A 21,511-nucleotide genomic window follows, 5' to 3' on the forward strand; every position below is an offset into this window, starting at 1 on the left:
ACAAACGTGTGCACTGAAGACCATGTAGCCGCACGGTAAAGCTGCGTCGTAGAAGCTCCACGACCGGATGTCCATGAAGTTCCCACAGAACGTGTGGAATGAGCTGTTACTGATGTAGGCGGCTGTAACCTGGCATGAAGGTAAGCCTGACATATGGTCAGTTTTATCCATCTGGATAAGGTCTGCTTAGAAGCTGGCCAACCCATCTTGGCAGCATCATAGAGAACAAACAACGTATCCGTCTTACGAACTGTAGACGTTCGGGATACATAAACACGTAATGCGCGTACCACATCCAGAGTTCCAGAATGTGCTGTTAACACAGGAACTACTATTGGTTGATTGTTGTGAAAAGATGACACTACCTTTGGTAAGAAAGTGGGATTCGTCCAAAGTTCCGCTCGGTCATCATGAAACACCAAATACGGTTGCTTGCATGACAAGGCACCCAAATCTGAAACATGCCTTGTCGAAGCTAAGGCTAGGAGGAAAATTGTTTTCCAAGTGAGAAACTTAATATCCACCTGTTGTAAGGGTTCAAAATATGAAGACTGTAAGAAATCTAAAACCAGATTCAAGTCCCATGGCGCTGTAGGTGGAATGAATGGCGGCTGTACTCTGAGGACACCTTGCAGAAAAGTGTGTACCGACGGCAATAGAGCCAATCGTCTTTGAAAGTAAATTGACAACGCAGATACCTGCACCTTTACTGTAGATAAACGCAGTCCTCCACCTAACCCCGTCTGTAGAAATAACAAAAGACGGGATAACTTGAAAGATGTCGGAAACTTCCAAGCTTCACACCAACCTATATAGGCACGCCAAATTCTGTAATAATGAGCTGCCGTAACCGGCTTCCTAGCTCGTAAAATGGTTGGTATAACCGAATCTGGAATGCCCTCTTTTCTTAAGAGGGCGGTCTCAACAGCCACCCCGTCAAACGCAACCGCGCTAAATCGGGGTAAAGGAACGGACCCTGTTGTAACAGGTCCGGACGCAGTGGGAGCGGCCAAGGATAGTCTGTGAGTAGTCCGCGGAGATCCGAGAACCAAGCTCTCCGAGGCCAATGAGGCGCCACTAGTATGACTGTGACGGACTCTCTTTTGATCCGTTTTAGCAACAGAGGGAGCAGCGGAAATGGTGGAAACAGATACACGAGGCTGTACGGCCACGCGATTGTGAGAGCATCCACCGCCACTGCCTTTGGATCTCGCGTTCTGGACACATACTGGGGCGTTTGGTGATTGTGGCGAGATGCCATCAGGTCCACTTGAGGGTAACCCCACCTCTGGACCAACATGTGAAACACTTCTGGATTTAATGCCCATTCTCCTGGATGAAAATCCCGACGGCTGAGATAATCCGCCTCCCAGTTGTCCACTCCCGGAATGAACACTGCCGACAATATCACTTGGTGATGTTCGGCCCAATTGAGGATTCGAGCTACTTCCCGCATTGCCATGCGGCTTCTCGTTCCTCCTTGTTTGTTGATGTACGCGACTACCGTCGCGTTGTCTGACTGCACCTGGACAGTCTGAGACCGAAGCATGTGTACTGCTTGTCATTGTAAATTGCCCGGAGTTCCAGGACATTTATAGACCGCAATCTTTCGTGATCCGCCCAGAGACCCTGGAGCTGACAATTTTGAACTACAGATCCCCAACCTCTGAGACTTGCGTCCGTCGTTAGAATTATCGTATTCCAGGCGCCAAACCGTTTCCCTGCGGTTAGATTGTGTACTTTGAGCCACCAGAGTAGAGATAACCTTGCCTGTGGCGACAACCTCACCCTGTGGTGAATCTGCAGATGCGAGCCCGACCACTGTGCGAGCACATCCAGTTGAAATGGACGTGAGCGAAATCTTTCGAACTGAAGCGCTTCGAAAGCCGCCACCATTGTGCCTAAAAGGCGAATGCACAAATGTACCGAGACTGTGCGTGGCTTGAGCACTAATTGTACCAGATGACAAATAATCTGTACTTTCTGTTCTGGTAGGTAAATTCTTTGATTTACCGTATCGAGAATCATACCTAGGAATTGAAGTCGTTGCGACGGAATTAGATGTGATTTCTTGAAGTTGACAATCCAACCGTGCTGAACTAGTACATTGTACGTTAGCAACGCATATTGGAGGAGCATCTGTTGAGACGGAGCTTTGATGAGCAGATCGTCCAAGTACGGAACTATTATCACTACCAGGGATCTGAGATGAGCTATCATCACAGACATCACTTTGGTGAATACCCGAGGCGCTGACGAGGACAAACGGTAGAGCATGAAACTGGTAATGGTTCTGCGGTATCGCAAAACGCAAGAACCTCTGATGAGGTGGCCAAATCGGAATGCGTAAGTACGCATCCTTGAGATCTAGCGCAATTATGAATTCCTGTGGCTCTAAACCTGCAATTACTGACCGCAGAGATTCCATCTTGAATCTGTAGTAAGTGACATACTGATTGAGACCCTTTAGGTTCAATATTGGCCTGACGGAGCCATCCGGCTCTGGTACCACAAACAGACTGGAATAATAACCCTGACCTTGTTGTTGTGCAGGGACCGGAATCAAAACTGCTGAATCCAGCAGGGACTGAATGCCAATTTGCAGAACCGCCCTCTTGTCGTCCAACAGAGGCAGTCCTGTCTTGAAAAACCGCAGTGGTGGGAGACAGTCGAACTCTATTTTGTAACCTTTTAACACTAAATTGCGGATCCACCCATCTGTGGATGTCTGGAACCATGCCAAATGGAACGTCTGAAGGCATGCTGCCACAATTGGAGATCCGAGATGGGCTGGGAGCCCGTCATGCCACTGGCTTGTCGGTGACCTTAGCTTCCGGACGACTGGTGTTGGTTTGTTGGAAACCACGTCCTTGACCTCGTCTACCAGGCGTGGCTGTTCCTCTGCCACGCCCGCGAAAGGGCTGAGGTCTAAAGGATTTGAACGCAGGTCCAGAGTATCTCCGTCTTGGTAACGTTGGAGTCAATGGTAAGAAAACAGACTTTCCTCCCGTGGCCTAAGAAATCCATTTGTCCAATTCAGGACCAAACAACTTCTCGCCACCGTAAGGTAACGCCTCTATACCTCTTTTGACCTCTGCCTCCGCTTGCCAAGAACGCAACCAGAGTGCTCGTCGTACTGTAACCAGTGACGATGAAATGCGAGAAGTGAGCTGACAGACGTCAGTAGAAGCTGTACATAGATAATCCGCCGCCTCACAGATTTGATCAGCAAGAAGTATAAGGTGATCGTCATGCAGGGCAGACTTGAGGTTTGTTATCCATACTATGAGCGCCTTAGTGACCCAAATGCCAACCAACCCAGGTCTCAGCAGCACTCCTGCTGCTATATACATGGACTTTAGCATAGTTTCTATTTTGCAGTCTGAAGGGTCTTTAAGCGTAGTAGCAGTTGGCACTGGTATAGTTAATTTCTTTGTAAGTTTTGACACAGACGAATCAACCATTGGTGGATTCTCCCATGTACATGTCACCGAGTCTGGAAACTGTAACTAGACTTAAATCTGCGAGGTATAGAAAACAGTTTATCTGGATTCTTTCGTGTTTCTACCAACATCTTATTAAGAGACTCCGAAACAGGAAAACACATTGGAGATCTCTGTCGTTTAGTAAATACGACTTCATCATTTGTCAGAGGCTCCTCAGTTTCTGTAGACTTCAGAGACTGACGCACCGCTCTGATGAGATTATCAATGCCTGGGCTGTTAAAATCCTCACTATCTGACTCCACTTCGCCCTCCTCACCCCTCATCTTGCGCAGTGAGGTCTGGCATAGAATCGTCAGAATGCAACATAGCAGAAACTGGTAAATCATAAGACATATGAAATTTATCCCGTCTATCCAAAATGGATTTGGACTTTTGGCAAGGCTGAGACGCCTCCGGTAGTTCTGGCGGTCTCACCCGAGACTCAGATCTTGCCGCTTCCCGCTCTTGTCGAGCGGCGGTCAATTCTGATTGCAACCCAGCCAGTACATTGGCTAGCATTTCCCATGGAGGGTCCGGGGATGAAACCGGCTTTAAAACCGGAGCAGAAAGTGTATTCGTAACTGAATTCACAAAACATACTGTACATGTGGTAGATCCATCCGGTAACACACTGTTACAGACCTTGCAGTGAAACTGCTTTTTAGTTTTTGCTGGTGCCTTACTCATTATGCAGACAGACAATACAATATACAAAGACAGACCACTTGCACGACTCAGTAAAATAGTACTAAGGTGTGTGTAATATATATATCTCGCCAAGTGCAGTACACGTGGCCAGTCCTATGAAATGTGATCCCAAATTCCCACTAACACCCCTTCACAACAGGAAGAACAGGAAGCATGGTTAAAATGGCCCCCATGCCATGCTTACCTTAAAATCACAGTACAGGTTATAATCTTGTGAAATACATATATAACCTGGGATAGTGTAATAAAAGCCTAATAGCCTATGCTTTCTATATCATCTATGCAGCCTAGCATACTGCTGCTGCTCTCCCCCCATGCAGCTGCGTGCTCCTGCTGCTACTGTGAGCTTCTCCTTCGCGCCCCCCCCTTCCCCCCTCCCTGTATGCTCCGTGTACTGGAACACCAGGAGTATGTAAAAGGGCCGGGGTACGGGAGCCGGGGAACGGGCAGCGGGAGCCGGGTAGCGGGACGGCCAGCGGACGCCGGAGAACAGACAGCGGGAGCCGGGGAGCGCGCCCCCTCTATGCGGCTCTGAGCAGCGGCGGCGGGCGGCTTACTATGCGGCTCTGAGCAGCGGCGGCGGGCGGTTTACATCTCAGAAACAGTGTCCCCACACAGCGGGGCGGCAGCGTGAGCTGACCGCCCCGTCCCCCGACATACCTGGACTCCTGTGGTGAGGCTTCGACGGGGCTTCTCTGTAAGCACCGGCTAGACTTTTCTGCAGGATGTCTGCTCTGGCTGTGAGGGTGCTCTTTTAGAGAGGACCGACACGCCACAGCTGCTTGTAGCAGCTTCCACTATCCCGGACCCTGGCCTTTTGGAAGGGGGAAAGGGATGTGGTAAAGTGAAAAAAGAAAAATCAGAAATAATAAAAATATATTCAAAATAAGTGTGGACTGAGCCACACCAGCCTGTTGCTACGATGAGCACAGAAAAAACACTGAGGTACTCTGGGATATGGAGGGGTGGAGTGTTCTAAATTTAAATATTCAGTGCCCTGTTCCTGCGGAAGCCGTCCATATCCCAAGAATACTCCAGTGACCCCGAGTGGATGAAAAATAAATATGTTTCGCAAAGGCCAGGACAAAGAGGACAGCTATGTTGCCACCCAGTGACTTAACACAATGCTCTACCCAAGCGCTGATGAGTAACAGAAACACTACCCTATTCAGCCACGAACCACTGGCTTACCCAGAGGATTGCCCGCCACGGTCGGAAGATAATCACACGTGTTGATAGTCTTCGTATCATAGGTAGTTAACACAATTATCTTATTTATAAAAACAGCAAAATCCCCAACTATTGTGCTTATAACAGGCCAATGGTCCAAGTCCCATAGTTTAACCACAGTGAATGGACACAGACTGTCTAGGAGTAGTTCTTGAATTACTTTTCCGGCCTACTACAATTGTTGAAGGGAAAACCATAGAGGCAAAGTCTGTTTAATGTGTTCCACCTCTTAGCTGGGTGCATACAAGCTCAAATTCTGCTATTTCCCCCATTTTTAACCTAGACAGGGATGTATTTATAACGTACCTGCCCAGCCGTCTTCGGCATCATTATCCAAATCATCCAACTCTTTAAGATCTTCGGCATTAATGATGGTAGCCCTTGGAGCTTTCTCTGGTTGAGGGCGTTGTGGGCGTACTGGACGGAAGCTGCCGTTAGGTCGGTTCTCTTTCCTGTCCGTCAGCGAGAACAAGAAAATAAATTGCATTAGAACTGTTAAAGGAGACTATAAATAGCAGCAATGAAGCTTAAAACCATCACAAAGCAAAGAACCCTTGAAGACACTCAGGACATACTCACCCTTCATGATGGTTTATCTGGTATTGTCTGAAAGGTACACGGGGTTCAGGGCGGGATTGGGAAGTGGTCAGGACGGGGAAGGAAGCTCGGTCCGATGTCCCAGTGGGTTCCGATGAATGCTGAGAGCACATCTAAGAACAAAACACCGATACAGAGACAATTATAGACAGTAAAACATTCTAAAGCAAAAGCAGGGCAGAGCAAGTTTTATACTAAAGGGAGAAAGCCTTTAAAACTGCACATAACAGACACTGATACATAAGTGGGTATTTTAGATAATCCTCAACCTTTGGTGATGCTGGGCTGAACCATGCTTGGTATACAGAGAGCCAGAGTTCGGTGATCATGAGAATCCCAATTACAACACCATTTTAGTTATCAATTCATGTTCTTTACTTAAGATGTACGTTAACATTCCATGGCAGTGTGCAAATGTCTTTATCCGTTTCAGCAAACACTCCTTTTACCATTCTGGTAAATTCTACTGATAGGAGCAATAACCCTTACGTATGTGCACTGGAGAACACGGTATCAAAACAGAATATCTATTGTTGCATCTAAGGGCAAAGTATAAAAAGAAACTTCCTACACGCCAAGTTCCCCCTTTAAGATACAGCGGAGATGTGTGACCGGTTTATACACAGATCCCCCCCCTCAATATCATTAGCTTATAATCAGGTTTGTAAACCTGCCAGCAGTGCACAAGAGTTTACATGACGCACAATCCTGTCATTTTCTCCCGAATCCCCCGTCAATCACACACAACAGCTTTAAGGCTGACTACTAGCAAAGCATGAATTAGGCATCCACTACCATAGCTTGTTTTCCTCAAAACCCCCTCTCCTAGATGCATCACAATAAGACGTCACAAATCCTTATTAGGAGTACAAGGAAAACCAAAGGATCACAGTAGAAATTCTTAGCCCTTATTCTCTAGGTTGATGCTTGCATATAAATCACTACTTGTGTGACTCACCCATCTGCAGCAATAAAAGGAAGCAGCCTACACCAATAACAGCTAGTTTACGCCACACATGGTACAACAGATAAGACAAAGCAGTGTCTTATATAATTGCCGGATCAAATCACTGGTCTATGTCTGGTGTATAACGGTCTGTGCTGCCTATACACAGTTGAAGATACACACCCACTTACATTACAGACTGTTTCTTACCACCAAAAACAGTGGAAGTATCGTGCTCTATTCCAGGATTAACAAAAAAACAAACCTGTACCACCTGATGATGTAGCTACATGGCTGAAAACCCCAGACGTACACACCTGACTGAAACCAGCAGCAATATAAAAGTCAATAGAGCATGGTACACATTTGAGATATAAAGTAATACACATAGCAGTGTATAATGGAAAGCAGAGTTGTTTGTGTGCTTTTAAATAATGCAGTAGTGACAAGCCAGGTTCAGGATTTACAGGGATGTGGTCAGGAGACCGACGGTCACATGACCTCCCCCCAACATCCCGCCCCCTCACTATCCCGATGGCCGGCATGACGACCAAAAGGGGCTATCCCCACTGAGAGTGGGAATAAAACCCATGGCATCCGCAGCCCGCAAGGGGCTTGCTGCACTTTCCACCGCCCAAACCTCCCCGCCGATCAGCCATACCATACCCCATTTACACAGTGAGGCTGAGTTAAATCACTAGGGGGCAGATGTGTTAAGCCTGGAAAAGTGATAAAGCAGTGATAAGTGCAAAGTGATAATGCACTAGCCAATCAGCTCCTAACTATAAATTTACATATTGGAGCCAATTGGCTGGTGCGTTATCACCTTGCACTTATCACTGCTTTATCACTTCTCCTGGCTTAATACATCTGCCTCTTGGTTTCTTAAATTCCTGGAGAGAACTCTAGTCGCATTAACTCACAAGTAGAACTGAAAAGACCTTTAAAACTGGTCTTGCCTGGCAGTGGGAAGAAGCTCAACTTGCAACATGCCTCTTGCCGGTGGCACAGCTTACAGAGATGCCTATGTACTCAGGGTGGCTAAGGTAGAATAATGTGACAAGTTTGATTATAATAAGTAGTGTTAGGAGCCACACAGCATCTTCCTATTAACCTAATGATCATGAGAAGCTACAGTACTTCATAGGTTGAGTCGTCTTTCAATAACGGTTGAGAACAGACAGAAGGATCTGTATACTTACAAAAGCTGGCAGCATATCATGGTAAGTAGGCGGGTGATATGCGTTCCCCGCGAACTGCGAAGCCCCTTTTCTGTTGGGCTGAGCTGGGCGTAGCGAAAGCTCTTTCGAATCGTTAGCTTGCGCTGTGGAGGGGGCCCCATCTCCAGGGATGGAGGGTTTGCTGCCCGGCTCAGTAGGAGAGACGGTTGGAGATACGCCACCAGAGATGCTTCTCCCACCGCCCTCCCTCCAACTGGTGACATCTGAAAACAGGAGGATAAGAGGAGATGAAGAATTAGCCACCAAAGACCTTCTAATAAGAAACCAAACTGCAGGTTTACATTAATAACCAACCTCAATCAGTATCATACATTATTTACATGCTGAAGTTTCACATCCTTATGGAGTTATTTTAAATGTAAGGTCTGAGAAACAGCCCACACCCAACACCCCTTAGAGCGTTCTGCTACATATAACAGGAAGGCCTAGCACATTATCGTCAACGTGACGACAGGAGACTTGGTATAAATGCAGAGGGTATTATAACAGGTTCTACTTTAAAATGGGGGAACACTTCCAGGAAAGACCTATTTGCCACTACAATGAGCATTAAAATACAATTCACTGCTCAACGTGGCAAAACGTACATAAAAATCGATTTGATAAATATCTTTTTGTCACTGATGCAGATCTTTAATTTCATTTTTACAGAAATACTAAATTTCAGAAATTGAGATTACCACACAAAGGTTTGTGCCTAGAAATGAACACATTAGAAACACTGCACTGTGACTTCTAATGAGCATTACAGCTGCCAGCATCTCCTAAAAATTAGCCCAGATCTGTCACTCTGACATTGGGGATAACGCTGGGCGTGGCTAGGAGCTCTCATTGGGTTAGCAGCAGGTGAATCACACCCAGTCCACAGGTTACATCCAATAGGAGGCTCTGCCCTTTGGCTGCAGTGTGTTCTCAGAGCAGGATTAACAATGGGGCCGATAGAGCTGCAGCTCCAGGTCCACACCCCAAAATAAGCCCACTGCATCTGCAGCAACATACCCTCCAACAATTCACACATAAAAATCACTACAAATTCGAAAAGGGGGCGTGGTCACGGGTATAGTGGCGTGATCACGCTCCTTTTCCTATACTTTCAATGGAAGTTTGGAGAGCCAAAAATCGGTACAGACTATAAAAAGGAGATTTATGGTAAGACTTACAATGGTTAAATCTTTCTGCGAGGTACACTGGATTCCACAGGGAATAACATCGGGGTGTTGAGTTGGATCTTGATCTGAGGCACCAACAGGCTAAAGCTTTGACCGTTCCCAGGATGTACTGCACCGCCTCCTCTATATCCCCGCCTCTAGGCACTGGAGCTCAGTTTTGTTAACCAGTCCAATGCAGTAGCAGGTAAAAGAGACGGCAATAGTTAGCCACATAGAACCACATTCTCACGACAGGAGAAGGTACCAACGGCTAATGCCATACAAACCCAAAGGAGCTTAGTGCGTCAGGGTGGGCGCCCTGTGGAATCCAGTGTACCTCGCAGAAAAGAGATTTAACCACGGTAAGTCTTACCATAATTCTCCTTTTCTGCAGCGAGGTGCACTGGGGTTCCACAGGGAACAACATCGGGGATGTCCTAAAGCAGTTCCTCATGGAAGGGGACGCACTGTAGCGGGTACAAGAACCCGGCGTCCAAAGGAAGCATCCTGGGAGACGGAAGTATCAAAGGCATAGAACCTAATGAACGTGTTCACTGAGGACCACGTCTACAGGTGCACAATTGCTCTAGGGACGCACCACGGCAGGTCACCCAAGAAGGTCCAACAGACTGAGTAGAATGGGCCTTGATAGCAGCAGGAGCTGGAAGTCCAGCCTGCGCATAAGCTTATGCAATCACCATTCTAATCCATCTGGCCAGAGTTTGCTTATTCGCAGGCCAGCCACGCTTGTGAAAACCAAAAAAAGTACAAAGAGAGAATAAGTTATCCTAAAAGAGGCGGTTCTCTTCACATAGATACGGAGAGCCCGTACCACATCCAAAGACCGCTCTTTGGAGGACAACCCAGGAGAGATAAAGGCCGGAACCACAACCTCTTGGTTAAGGTGGAAAGACACCACCTTAGGTAGATAACCAGGGCGAGTTCTAAGAACCGCACGGTCACGTGAAAAATCAGAAAGGGTGACAGATATGATAAGGTATGAAACCCGTCTAGCAGAGGCAATAGCCAGCAAAAATAAGACCTTAAGCGTAAGCCATTTAAGTTCCACAGACTCAAAAGGTTCAAATGGAGACTCTTTTAGGGCATTCAGAACAACGGACAAATCCCAAGGAGCCACAGGAGGGACATAGGGAGGCTGAATCCGTAAAACACCCTCAGTGAAAGTATGAACATCAGGCAAAGACACCATTTTTCTCTGAAACCACACCAACAAGGCTGAAATATGAACCTTGAGGGAGGCCAGACGAAGGCCTAAGTCCAGGCCCTGTTGCAGAAAATACAAAAGTTTGGCAGTACTGAACTTGTATGCATCATAATTCTTAGCCGCACACCAGGTGAAGTAAGAATTCCAGACCCTATAATGATTCCGAGCCGAAGCTGGTTTACAGGCTTTCAACATAGTTTGAATGACTACCTCAGAAAATCCTTTGGCCCTCAGGAGTGAAGCTTCAAGAGCCACGCCGTCAAAGCCAGTCGGGCCAGATCCTTGGAGACACAAGGGCCCTGAACGAGGAGGTCTGGGCGTTGCGGAAGTAGAAGAGGACGCTCTATCGAGAGACCCTGCAGGTCTGAGAACCAATGCCGTCTGGGCCACGCTGGAGTGATTAGAAGTAGTACTCCTCCTTCTTGCTTGAACTTCCCTATTACCCTGGGCAGAAGTGACACCGGAGGGAACACGTACGGCAGCCGAAAGTTCCATGGAATTGCCAGTGCGTCCACGAACGCTGCTTGAGGATCCCTTGTCCTTGCTCCAAAGACCGTAACCTTGTGATTGTGTCGAGACGCCATCAGGTCTACATCTGGTAGGCCCCACTTGTCCACTAGGAGTTGAAAGACTTCTGGATGAAGGCTCCACTCTCCGGCGTGTACGTCCTGACGACTGAGGAAGTCTGCTTCCCAGTTGAGGACCCCCGGAATGAACACTGCCGATATGGCTAGCAGATGGCGTTCCGCCCACTGAACACTGCCCGCAACTCCAGAATATTTATCAGGAGGAGAGATTCCTCCCTGGTCCACCGACCCTGAAGAGAGTGTTGCTCCAACACCGCACCCCAACCCCGCAGACTGGCATCCGTCGTTAGGAGAACCCAGTTGGAGATCCAGAAGGGACGACCCCTGCTCAATTGCTGGTTCTGTAGCCACCAGCACAGTGACAGAAGCACCTCCGGAGTCAAGGATATCATGTGAGATCTGATCCGGTGAGGCAGGCCGTCCCACTTGGAAAGGATTAACCTCTGCAAAGGGTGGGAATTAAATTGAGCGTACTCCACCATGTCGAAAGCCGACACCATGAGGCCTAGTACTTGCATCGCCGAGTGTATCAACACTCTTGGGCGAGAGAGGAAGCATCTTATCCTGTCCTGGAGTTTCAGGACCTTCTCTGGAGACCAGAACAAACGTTGGTTGTGTGTGTCCAGGAATGCCCCCAGGTGCACCATGTTCTGAGCAGGAACCAGCGAGGATTTCTTCCAATTGATGAGCCATCCGTGGGCTTTTAGGAATTGGACCGTCAGTTCTAGATGACGGATGAGAACCTCTGGGGAGTTTGCCAGGATGAGCAAGTCGTCCAAATATGGCAGGATCCTGATGCCTTGATGACGGAGAACGGCCGTCATGACAGCCATGACCTTGGAGAAGATCCGAGGAGCTGTGGTCAGTCCAAAAGGCAAGGCTTGGAATTGATAATGTAGGTTGCCAATAGCAAACCGTAGATAACGCTGATGCGAAATGGCAATAGGTATGTGTAGGTAAGCATCCTGTATGTCCAGGGATACCATCTAGTCCCTGGGCTACAAAGCCAGAATAGAGAGAAACGTTTCCATAGGAAATTTGGATACCTTCACAAATTTGTTCAAAGACTTGAGGTTGAGAATGGGCCGGGAGGATCCATTCGGCTTCGGAACTAGGAACAGCGTTGAATAGTACCCCCTGCCCCTCTGAGACAAAGGCACCAGCACTACCACTCCTGTGTCCAGGAGGGATTGTACCACCAAATGTAGTTTTTGCTTTTAACGGATCCAAAGGGATAATTGTCGAACAAAACTGGTGAGGGGGACGTGTCTTGAAAGAGATGGTGTATCAGTGGGGGACGTGTCTTGAAAGAGATGGCGTATCAGTGAGTGACGACTTCCCTCACCCAGGCATCTCAAGTGGTCTGTAACCATACCTATGCGAACCACTGAAGTCGGCCTCCCACCCTGGAGACCCCCAGAGGAAGGCCCACCCCGTCATGCAGCATGCTTGTCTGGTTTGGAAGCAGGCTGACGGGCAGTCCAAGAACGTTTAGGTTTGGGCTTAGAGGTTTTGGAAGTACGAGCCTGTTTCGGATATGCCTGACCCTTTGCTTTACTTGGAGGTCGAAAGGAACGAAAAGGAGGTACTTTTAGCCTTCGAAGCCAAAGGATTAGTACTTGGCAGACGCTAAGTCAGCAATAATCTTGTTCAAATCTTCCCCAAACAGTATGTCTCCCTTAAAAGGGATCACCTCCAAGGTCTTTTTAGAGTCGAGGTCCACCGACCAGGACCACAACCACAGAATCCGGCAAGCCAGAGTGGACGTTGTAGACGCTTTGGCCGCCAGAACACCGGCATCAGAGGCCGCCTCCTAAATGTAATGAGAGGCTGTGGTAATATATGAAAGACACTATCTGGCATTATCAGAAAAATTCAGACGTAGCTCTACCTCCACAGCTTGGACCCAGTCTTCAATACCTTTTGCAACCCAAGAAGCTGCTATAGTGGGTCTATGTACGGCACCTGCAAGAGTGTAAATAGACTTCAAGCATCCCTCCACACGCTTATGCGTCGGTTCCTTCAGAGAGGTGACGGTAGCGACAGGCAGAGTAGAAGACACCACAAGATGAGATACATCTGAGTCCACCGGTGGTGGCTTTTCCCAATTCTTATTTAACTCTGCAGAGAGGGGATAACAAGCTAGCATCTTTTTAGACAGGGAGAATCTCTTTCCTGGAGACTCCCAGGATTCCTGATGTATGTCAACTAAATGGTCAGAATGTGGCAAAACTAATTTAGTAACCTTCTGACGTTTGAACTTATCAGGTTTCTTAGACGTATCTGCAGGGTCAGTTTCGTCATCAATCTGAAGAATCAGTTTGATAGCCTCCAATAGGTCAGGAACATCAACCTGTGTTGTAGATTCCTCATCAGAAACATCTGCATCAGTGTCTGATGGATCAGTATATACCCCATCTTCATCGGATGAAGTATTCGAAACATGAGTGGATTGTGAGGAAGAAATGGCACGCTTGGATGACCCTTTGGTCCTAGGAGGGCGAGGGTTAGGCTTTTGGGTAACCAAAGACTGATTTAACTGCTGTAACTGAGTCGACAGATCATCCGCCCATGGCGGATTTACAACAGGGACAATATGTGATTGTAATGGCACAGTAGGTCCCACAGGGGGCGTAAGTCTCGTTACTAGTGTAGTCAGTAGATTAAAAAAACAGCCCAAGGTGGGTCTTTGTGTGCCACCGGTGCTGCAGACTGACTGAGGGGTACAGAACCTTCGGTACCTGGACCCTTAGGTGGAATATTTTCCTCAGATAAATCCGCGGCGTCATGACGCAGGATCAGCCACGGATTTACCACCCTGTGTAGCAGACATTATTTGGACATGTAGCCTTAGGGCGTAACAGTACAATATAGCCAGACACAGTACCTGACAAAACCCCCCCCTGTGGAGTGCGATTGCAAATGCAGAACACAGACAGGAGATTTAAGTGGTATATGGTGGCTGAAATACACAGAGAAAAATACAAAATAGTATATCCTGTGGAACACTAATATATATATATATATATATATATATATATATATACATACATACACACACACACACATACACACCGTATATACTCGAGTATAAGTCGACCCGAATATAAGCCGAGGCACCTAGTTTTACCACAAAAACCTGGGAAAACTTATTGACTCGAGTATAAGCCTAGGGTGGAAAATGCAGCTCTAGCCGTACACAGCCCTCAGTGCCAGATATGCCCTCATACTTCCAGTTATGCCCCCACAGTGCCAGATATGCCCTCATGCTGCCAAATATGCCCCACAGTGCCAGATATGCCCTCATGCTGGCAAATATGCCCCACAGTGCCAGATGTGCCAGATATGCCCTCATGCTGCCAGATTTGCCCCTCATGCTGCCACATATGCCCCACAGTGTCAGATGTGCCCTCATGCTGCCAGATATGCCCCTCATGCTGCCACATATGCCCCACAGTGCCAGATGTGCCAGATATGCCCTCATGCTGCCAGATATGCCCCTCATGCTGCCACATATGCCCCCTCCCCCAGTGCCTGTTACTTACCCCTCCGTCGATCCCGCGCTGTCTTCTGAATGAGGGACACAGAGCGCACAGCGCGCGCCTCTCCAGTGCCCCTCCTGCATCTCCGGGTCTATTAAAGGAAGTACCCGTTCGTGACCTCTGATCACGAACCCGCACATCCTTTAATAGACCCGCCGCGGCCGCCGGAGATGCAGGAGGGACACAGGAGAGGCGCGCGCTGTGCGCTCCGTGTCCCTCCTTCACACTGCTCTGCCTATCACACTGCATTGCCACTGACTCGAGTATAAGCCGAGGTGGCTTTTTCAGCACAAAAAAAAGTGCTGAAAAGGTCGGCTTATACTCGAGTATATACGGTATATATATATTAATCGTTAGGTCCACACTCACATTTGGAAACACTTGCTGGGATGCATTCCGATAATGAAAACCTATTAATGGTCGTTAATCCAATCCACAAGTAAAGAATGGGAGAACTCACCAGCCTTCATTAAGCAGGATTTTAATGAAAGCATCATGCCAGCCAAAATCGTATCAGCGTTTCGGTCCACGTCTTAACAAAGGTCCAAAGGACCGAAACGTTGATACGATTTTGGCTGGCATGGTGCTTTAATTAAAATCCTGCTTAATGAAGACTGGCGAGTGCTCCCATTATATACATATATATATATATATATATATATATATATATATATACATATATACATATACATATATACATATATATATATATATATATATATATCCAACTTTATGCTCCGGAACTGGGCACTGCCCCGATGATGGGGCTTGCTTGCTCAGGTGCCCTCCTCCAGGTATAAAAACCATATGGATACCAACGTGGAAAGATGAGGCGGCACTCAGAGTCTTGAACAAACTTAAAACTTGTAATAGTGCATATCAACGTTTCGGGGTCTCCCCCTTCGTCAGGATTAGTGCATTACAAAACATAATGTGCTTAAATAGAACTTACCCCCCATAGGAACATCCCGTGGACGCCGGGATAACGCGGCCAGTGGCACACGCTGGAGGGGATGTTCCTATGGGGGGCAAGTTCTATTTAAGCACATTATGTTTTGTAATGCACTAATCCTGACGAAGGGGGGAGACCACGAAACGTTGATATGCACTATTACAAGTTTTAAGTTTGTTCAAGACTCTGAGTGCCGCCTCATCTTTCCACGTTGGTGTATATATATATCTATCTCTATATATCTATCTCTATATATCTATCTCTATCTCTATCTCTATCTATATATATATATATATATATATATATATATATATATATATATATATATATATACACATATACATAATAAGATTTTAAAGAAACCGGTAAATCTTTTTCTCGTAGTCCGTAGAGGATGCTGGGACTCCGTAAGGACCATGGGGATAGACGGGCTCCGCAGGAGACATGGGTACTTTAAGAAAGACTTTGACTCTGGGTGTGCACTGGCTCCTCCCTCTATGCCCCTCCTCCAGACCTCAGTTAGAGAAACTGTGCCCAGAGGAGACAGACAGTACAAGGAAAGGATTTTTGTAATCCAAGGGCAAGATTCATACCAGCCACACCAATCACACCGTATAACTTGTGATATACTACCCAGTTAACAGTATGAAAAAACAACATAGCATCAGTCCAAGACCGATGAAACTATAACATAACCCTTATGTAAGCAATAACTATATACAAGTCTTGCAGAAGTAGTCCGCACTTGGGACGACAGCCCATCATCCTCTACAGACTACGAGAAAAAGATTTACCAGTAGGTTTAAAATCTTATTTTCTCTAACGTCCTAGAGGATGCTGGGACTCCGTAAGGACCATGGGGATTATACCAAAGCTCCCAAAAGGGCGGGAGAATGCGGATGACTCTGCAGCACCGATTGAGCAAACAGGAGGTCCTCCTCAGCCAGGGTATCAAACTTATAAAACTTTGCAAAGGTGTTTGACCCCGACCAAGTAGCAGCTCGACACAGCTGTAGTGCCGAGACCCCTCGGGCAGCCGCCCAAGACGAGCCCACCTTCCTAGTGGAATGGGCCTTAACCGATTTTGGCAACGGCAATCCTGCCGTAGAATGCGATAAGGAAAAGAAAATGGCTGCGCAATGTGTAAGAGCATGTATATACTAATTAGGAGCTGACATGTGAAAATATAAAAATGTTTTATTATATAGATAGCAATAGTTTAGCACATAAAAACAATATTATGGTGCAATAAAACAAGATACAAAGCAAGGACACCTTGAGCTTATAAATGTGTAAGAAAATAATATCCTCCGGTTTTAATGAGGAAGCAAGTCAAATTGCATGTCCATATGCGAATCCACAATCAGATGAGCAGCTGAATAACAGGTATCTATAAACGAAAGCCGTAATGGGAAGTCTGAGTACGGCAATAAGCAGAACTGCTGTATAAATAAATACCTCTCCGTGGGCTGGTCCCGACCGAGCGTCCCCGGTCGTATGTTCCTGCAGTGCCCAGTGCTGAATAGTGTAGCAGAAGGAGAGGACGTATTTATCCCTGAGTAGATGAAAGCAGTTGATCAGCGGCGTGCTGGCGAAGGTCACCGGCGGCAGTTAGCAAAGCCGTGACCGGAGCAGAGGTTTCTCTGTAGCTCACCCAGATGTTAGAAATCACCGGCAACTGATGGAAAAGCCGGGACAGGAGTCCGAGTGTGACAGGCTCAGCATGCAGATGGAAATTGCCGGCGGTGGAGGAGGAAGCCGGGGCAGAGGCCGAGGTGTCACAGGCTAAGGGCAGCAGCTTGCTACCTGTGTGGTGAATGAAGTCAAGGTGTGCAAGTAGGCGGGGTCTGACTCGTTTCGTCACAGATAATGTGACTTTATCAAAGGTGTATCCCAGCCTATAAGACTATCAGTATTTAAAGCCAAAATTTTATCGGCAACAGGTGTAAACAATTAACAATCAATTAAACAGATTGCAAACTTCAACCTACAGTCAGCTCTTAAAAACTTAATTTAACTTTTTCATGTATCAATTAAGTTTTTAGGAGCTGACTGCTATCTATATAATAAAACATTTTTATATTTTCACATGTCAGCTCCTAATTAATATATACATGCTCTTACACATTGCGCAGCCATTTTCTTTTCCTTATCTCATGTCTTACTATTGAACACGCACACAGTGTTGTGTGGCAGCGCATGCGGCAGAGCATTTATCAATCTATTTAATCATTGAGTATTGTTCTTCCAGGCGCTTTGTGGCAAACTTTTTTGTTCGTGTTTCCTGCCGTAGAATGCGCCTGCTGGATCGTGTTACAGATCCAGCGAGCAATAGTCTGCTTTGAAGCAGGGCCGCCAACTTTGTTGGCTGCATACAGGACAAACAGTGCTTCTGTTTTTCTGATCCTAGCCATTCTGGCCTCGTAAATTTTCAAAGCCCTGACCACATCAAGGGACTCGGAATGCTCCAAGTCACGAGTAGCCACAGGCACGACAATAGGTTGGTTCATATGAAAGGATGAGACCACCTTAGGTAGGAATTGAGGACGGGTCCGCAACTCCGCTCTATCCATATGGAAAACCAGATAGGGGCTTTTATGTGATAAAGCCGCCAATTCCGAAACTCGCCTAGCCGAAGCCAAGGCCAACAACATGACTACCTTCCAAGTGAGATATTTCAACTACACTGTTTTCAGTGGTTCACACCAATGAGACTTAAGGAAACTTAACACCACGTTAAGGTCCCAAGGCGCCACCGGAGGTACAAAAGGAGGCTGAATATGCAGTACTCCCTTCACAAAAGTCTGTACTTCAGGTAAAGAGGCCAATTTCTTTTGAAAGAAAATGGATAAGGACGAAATTTGAACTTTAATGAAGCCTAATTTTAGGCCCAAATTCACTCCAGTTTGTAGGAAGTGCAGAAAACTGCCTAGATGGAATACCTCCGTAGGAGCATTCCTGGCCTCACACCAAGAAACATATTTTCGCCATATTCGGTGATGTTTAGACGTCACTGCCTTCCTAGTCTTTATTAGCGTAGGAATGACCTCATCCGGAATACCCTTTTCCGCTAGGATCCGGCGTTCAACCGCCATGCCATCAAACGCAGCCGCGGTAAGTCTTGGAACAGACAGGGACCTTGTTGTAACAGGTCCTGCCTTAGAGGAAGAGGCCACGGATCTTCTGTGAGCATTTCTTGCAGATCCGGATACCAGGTCCTTCGTGGCCAATCTGTAACAATGAAAATTGTTCTCACTCCTCTTTTTCTTATTATCCTCAACACCTTGGGTATGAGAGGAAGAGGAGGAAACACATATATACCGACTGGAACACCCACGGTGTCACTAGGGCGTCCACAGCAACCGCCTGAGGGTCTCTTGACCTGGCGCAATACCTTTGTAGCTTTTTGTTGAGACGGGATGCCATCATGTCTATTTGGGGTAGTCCCCACCGACTTGCAATCTGCGCGAATACTTCCTGATGAAGTCCCCACTCTCCCGGATGCAGATCGTGTCTGCTGAGGAAGTCTGCTTCCCAGTTGTCCACTCCCGGAATGAACACTGCTGACAGAGCGCTTACATGAATCTCCGCCCAGCGAAGAATTCTGGTGGCTACCGCCATTGCCACTCTGCTCCTTGTGCCGCCTTGGCGGTTTACATGAGCTACTGCGGTGATGTTGTCTGTCTGGATCAGAACTGGTCGATTGCGAAGTAAGATCTCCGCTTGACGTAGGGCGTTGTATATGGCCCTTAGTTCCAGGATGTTGATGTGAACACAAGTCTCTTGACTTGACCAAAGTCCTTGGAAATTTCTTCCCTGTGTGACTGCTCCCCAACCTCGGAGGCTCGCGTCCGTGGTCACCAGGATCCAGTCCTGAATGCCGAACCTGCGGCCCTCTAGAAGGTGAGCACTGTTTAGCCACCACAGGAGAGATACTCTGGCCCTGGGGGACAGGGTGATCCGCTGATGCAGGTGCAGATGCGACCCGGACCATTTGTCCAATAGGTCCCATTGGAAGGTCCTTGCATGGAATCTGTCGTATGTTGCCACCATCTTTCCCAGAACTTGAGTGCAATGATGTACTGACACTAGTTTTGGTTTCAACAGGTTCATGACTAGTCATGAGTTCCTGCGCTTTTTCTGTCGGAAGAAAAACCCTCTTCTGGTCTGTGTCTAGAATCATGCCCAAGAAGGGCAGACGAGTTGTAGGATTCAGCTGCGACTTTGGAATATTGAGAATCCAGCCGTGTCGCTGTAACACTTTCAGTGAAAATGATACGCTGTTCAGCAACTTCTCCCGTGATCTTGCTTTTATGAGGAGATCGTCCAAGTACGTGAGATAATTGCGACACCCTGCTTGCGTAGGAGCACCATCATTTCCGCCATTACCTTGGTGAAAATTCTCGGGGCCGTGGACAGCCCAAACGGCAATGTCTGAAATTGGTAATGACAATCCTGTACCGCAAATCTCAGGTACGCCTGATGAGGAGGATATATGGGAACATGCAGGTATGCATCCTTTATGTCCAGAGATACCAAAAAATCTCCCCCTTCTAGGCTGGCGATGACCGCCCTGAGCGATTCCATCTTGAACTTGAACCGTTTTAAGTAAAGGTTCAGGGATTTTAAATTTAAAATGGGTCTGACCGAACTGTCCAGTTTCGGGACCACAAACAGAGTTGAGTAGTACCCCTGCCCTCTTTGAAGCAGGGTAACCTCTACCACCACTTGTTGAAGACACAATTTGTGAATCGCATGTAACACTATCTCCCTTTCCAGGGGGTGTTTCGGTAGAGCCGATTTGAAAAACCGGCGAGGAGGCACCTCTTCGAATTCCAGCTTGTAACCCTGGGAAACAATTTCTATTGCCCATGGATCCACCTGTGAGAGGACCCAGACGTGGCTGAACAGTCGAAGACGTGCCCTCACAGGAGCGGACTCCCTCAGGGGAGCCCCAGCGTCATGCGGTGGATGTTGCAGAGGCCGGGGAGGACTTCTGTTCCTGGGAACTAGCTGTGTTGTGCAGCTTTTTCCCTCTGCCCTTACCTCTGGCAAGAAAGGACGATCCACGTGCTCTTGCTTTTATTGGAACAAAAGGACTGCATTTGATAATGAGGCGCTTTCATAGATTGTGAGGGAATATATGGCAAAAAATAAGATTTTACTTACCGGTAAATCTATTTCTCGTAGTCCGTAGTGGATGCTGGGGACTCCGTAAGGACCATGGGGAATAGACGGGCTCCGCAGGAGACAGGGCACTCTAAGAAAGAATTTGGATTCTGGTGTGTTCTGGCTCCTCCCTCTATGTCCCTCCTCCAGACCTCAGTTAGAGAAACTGTGCCCGGAAGAGCTGACAGTACAAGGAAAGGATTTTGGAATCCAGGGCAAGACTCATACCAGTCACACCAATCACACCGTATAACTTGTGATAAACTTACCCAGTTAACAGTATGAACAACAACTGAGCATCAGATCAACCCTGATGCACCCATAACATAACCCTTACTTAAGCAATAACTATATGAAAGTATTGCAGAAGAAGTCCGCACTTGGGACGGGCGCCCAGCATCCACTACGGACTACGAGAAAGAGATTTACCGGTAAGTAAAATCTTATTTTCTCCAACGTCCTAGTGGATGCTGGGGACTCCGTAAGGACCATGGGGATTATACCAAAGCTCCCAAACGGGCGGGAGAGTGCGGATGACTCTGCAGCACCGAATGAGCAAACACAAGGTCCTCCTCAGCCAGGGTATCAAACTTGTAGAACTTTGCAAAAGTGTTCGAACCTGACCAAGTAGCTGCTCTGCAAAGCTGTAATGCCGAGACCCCTCGGGCAGCCGCCCAAGAA

General features: G+C 47.3%; 1 protein-coding gene across 11 annotated transcripts in view; it reads right to left on the minus strand.

Moving 5' to 3' along the window:
• PRRC2B (proline rich coiled-coil 2B) overlaps positions 1 to 21,511 on the minus strand; it is a 229,527-nt gene that overhangs the window by 86,020 nt on the left and 121,996 nt on the right. For all 11 annotated transcript variants that reach the window (XM_063936794.1, XM_063936788.1, XM_063936785.1 and 8 more), the window contains exons 7-9: positions 8,169 to 8,410; positions 6,003 to 6,133; positions 5,730 to 5,875 (exon numbers count right to left, since the gene is read on the minus strand). In XM_063936794.1, the coding sequence (XP_063792864.1) occupies positions 5,730 to 5,875; positions 6,003 to 6,133; positions 8,169 to 8,410 (519 nt within the window). The remainder of the gene's footprint in view (positions 1 to 5,729; positions 5,876 to 6,002; positions 6,134 to 8,168; positions 8,411 to 21,511) is intronic.

This window comes from Pseudophryne corroboree, chromosome 8 (genome assembly GCF_028390025.1).
Source record: "Pseudophryne corroboree isolate aPseCor3 chromosome 8, aPseCor3.hap2, whole genome shotgun sequence".
In the NCBI taxonomy this organism is placed as follows: Eukaryota; Metazoa; Chordata; class Amphibia; order Anura; family Myobatrachidae; genus Pseudophryne; species Pseudophryne corroboree.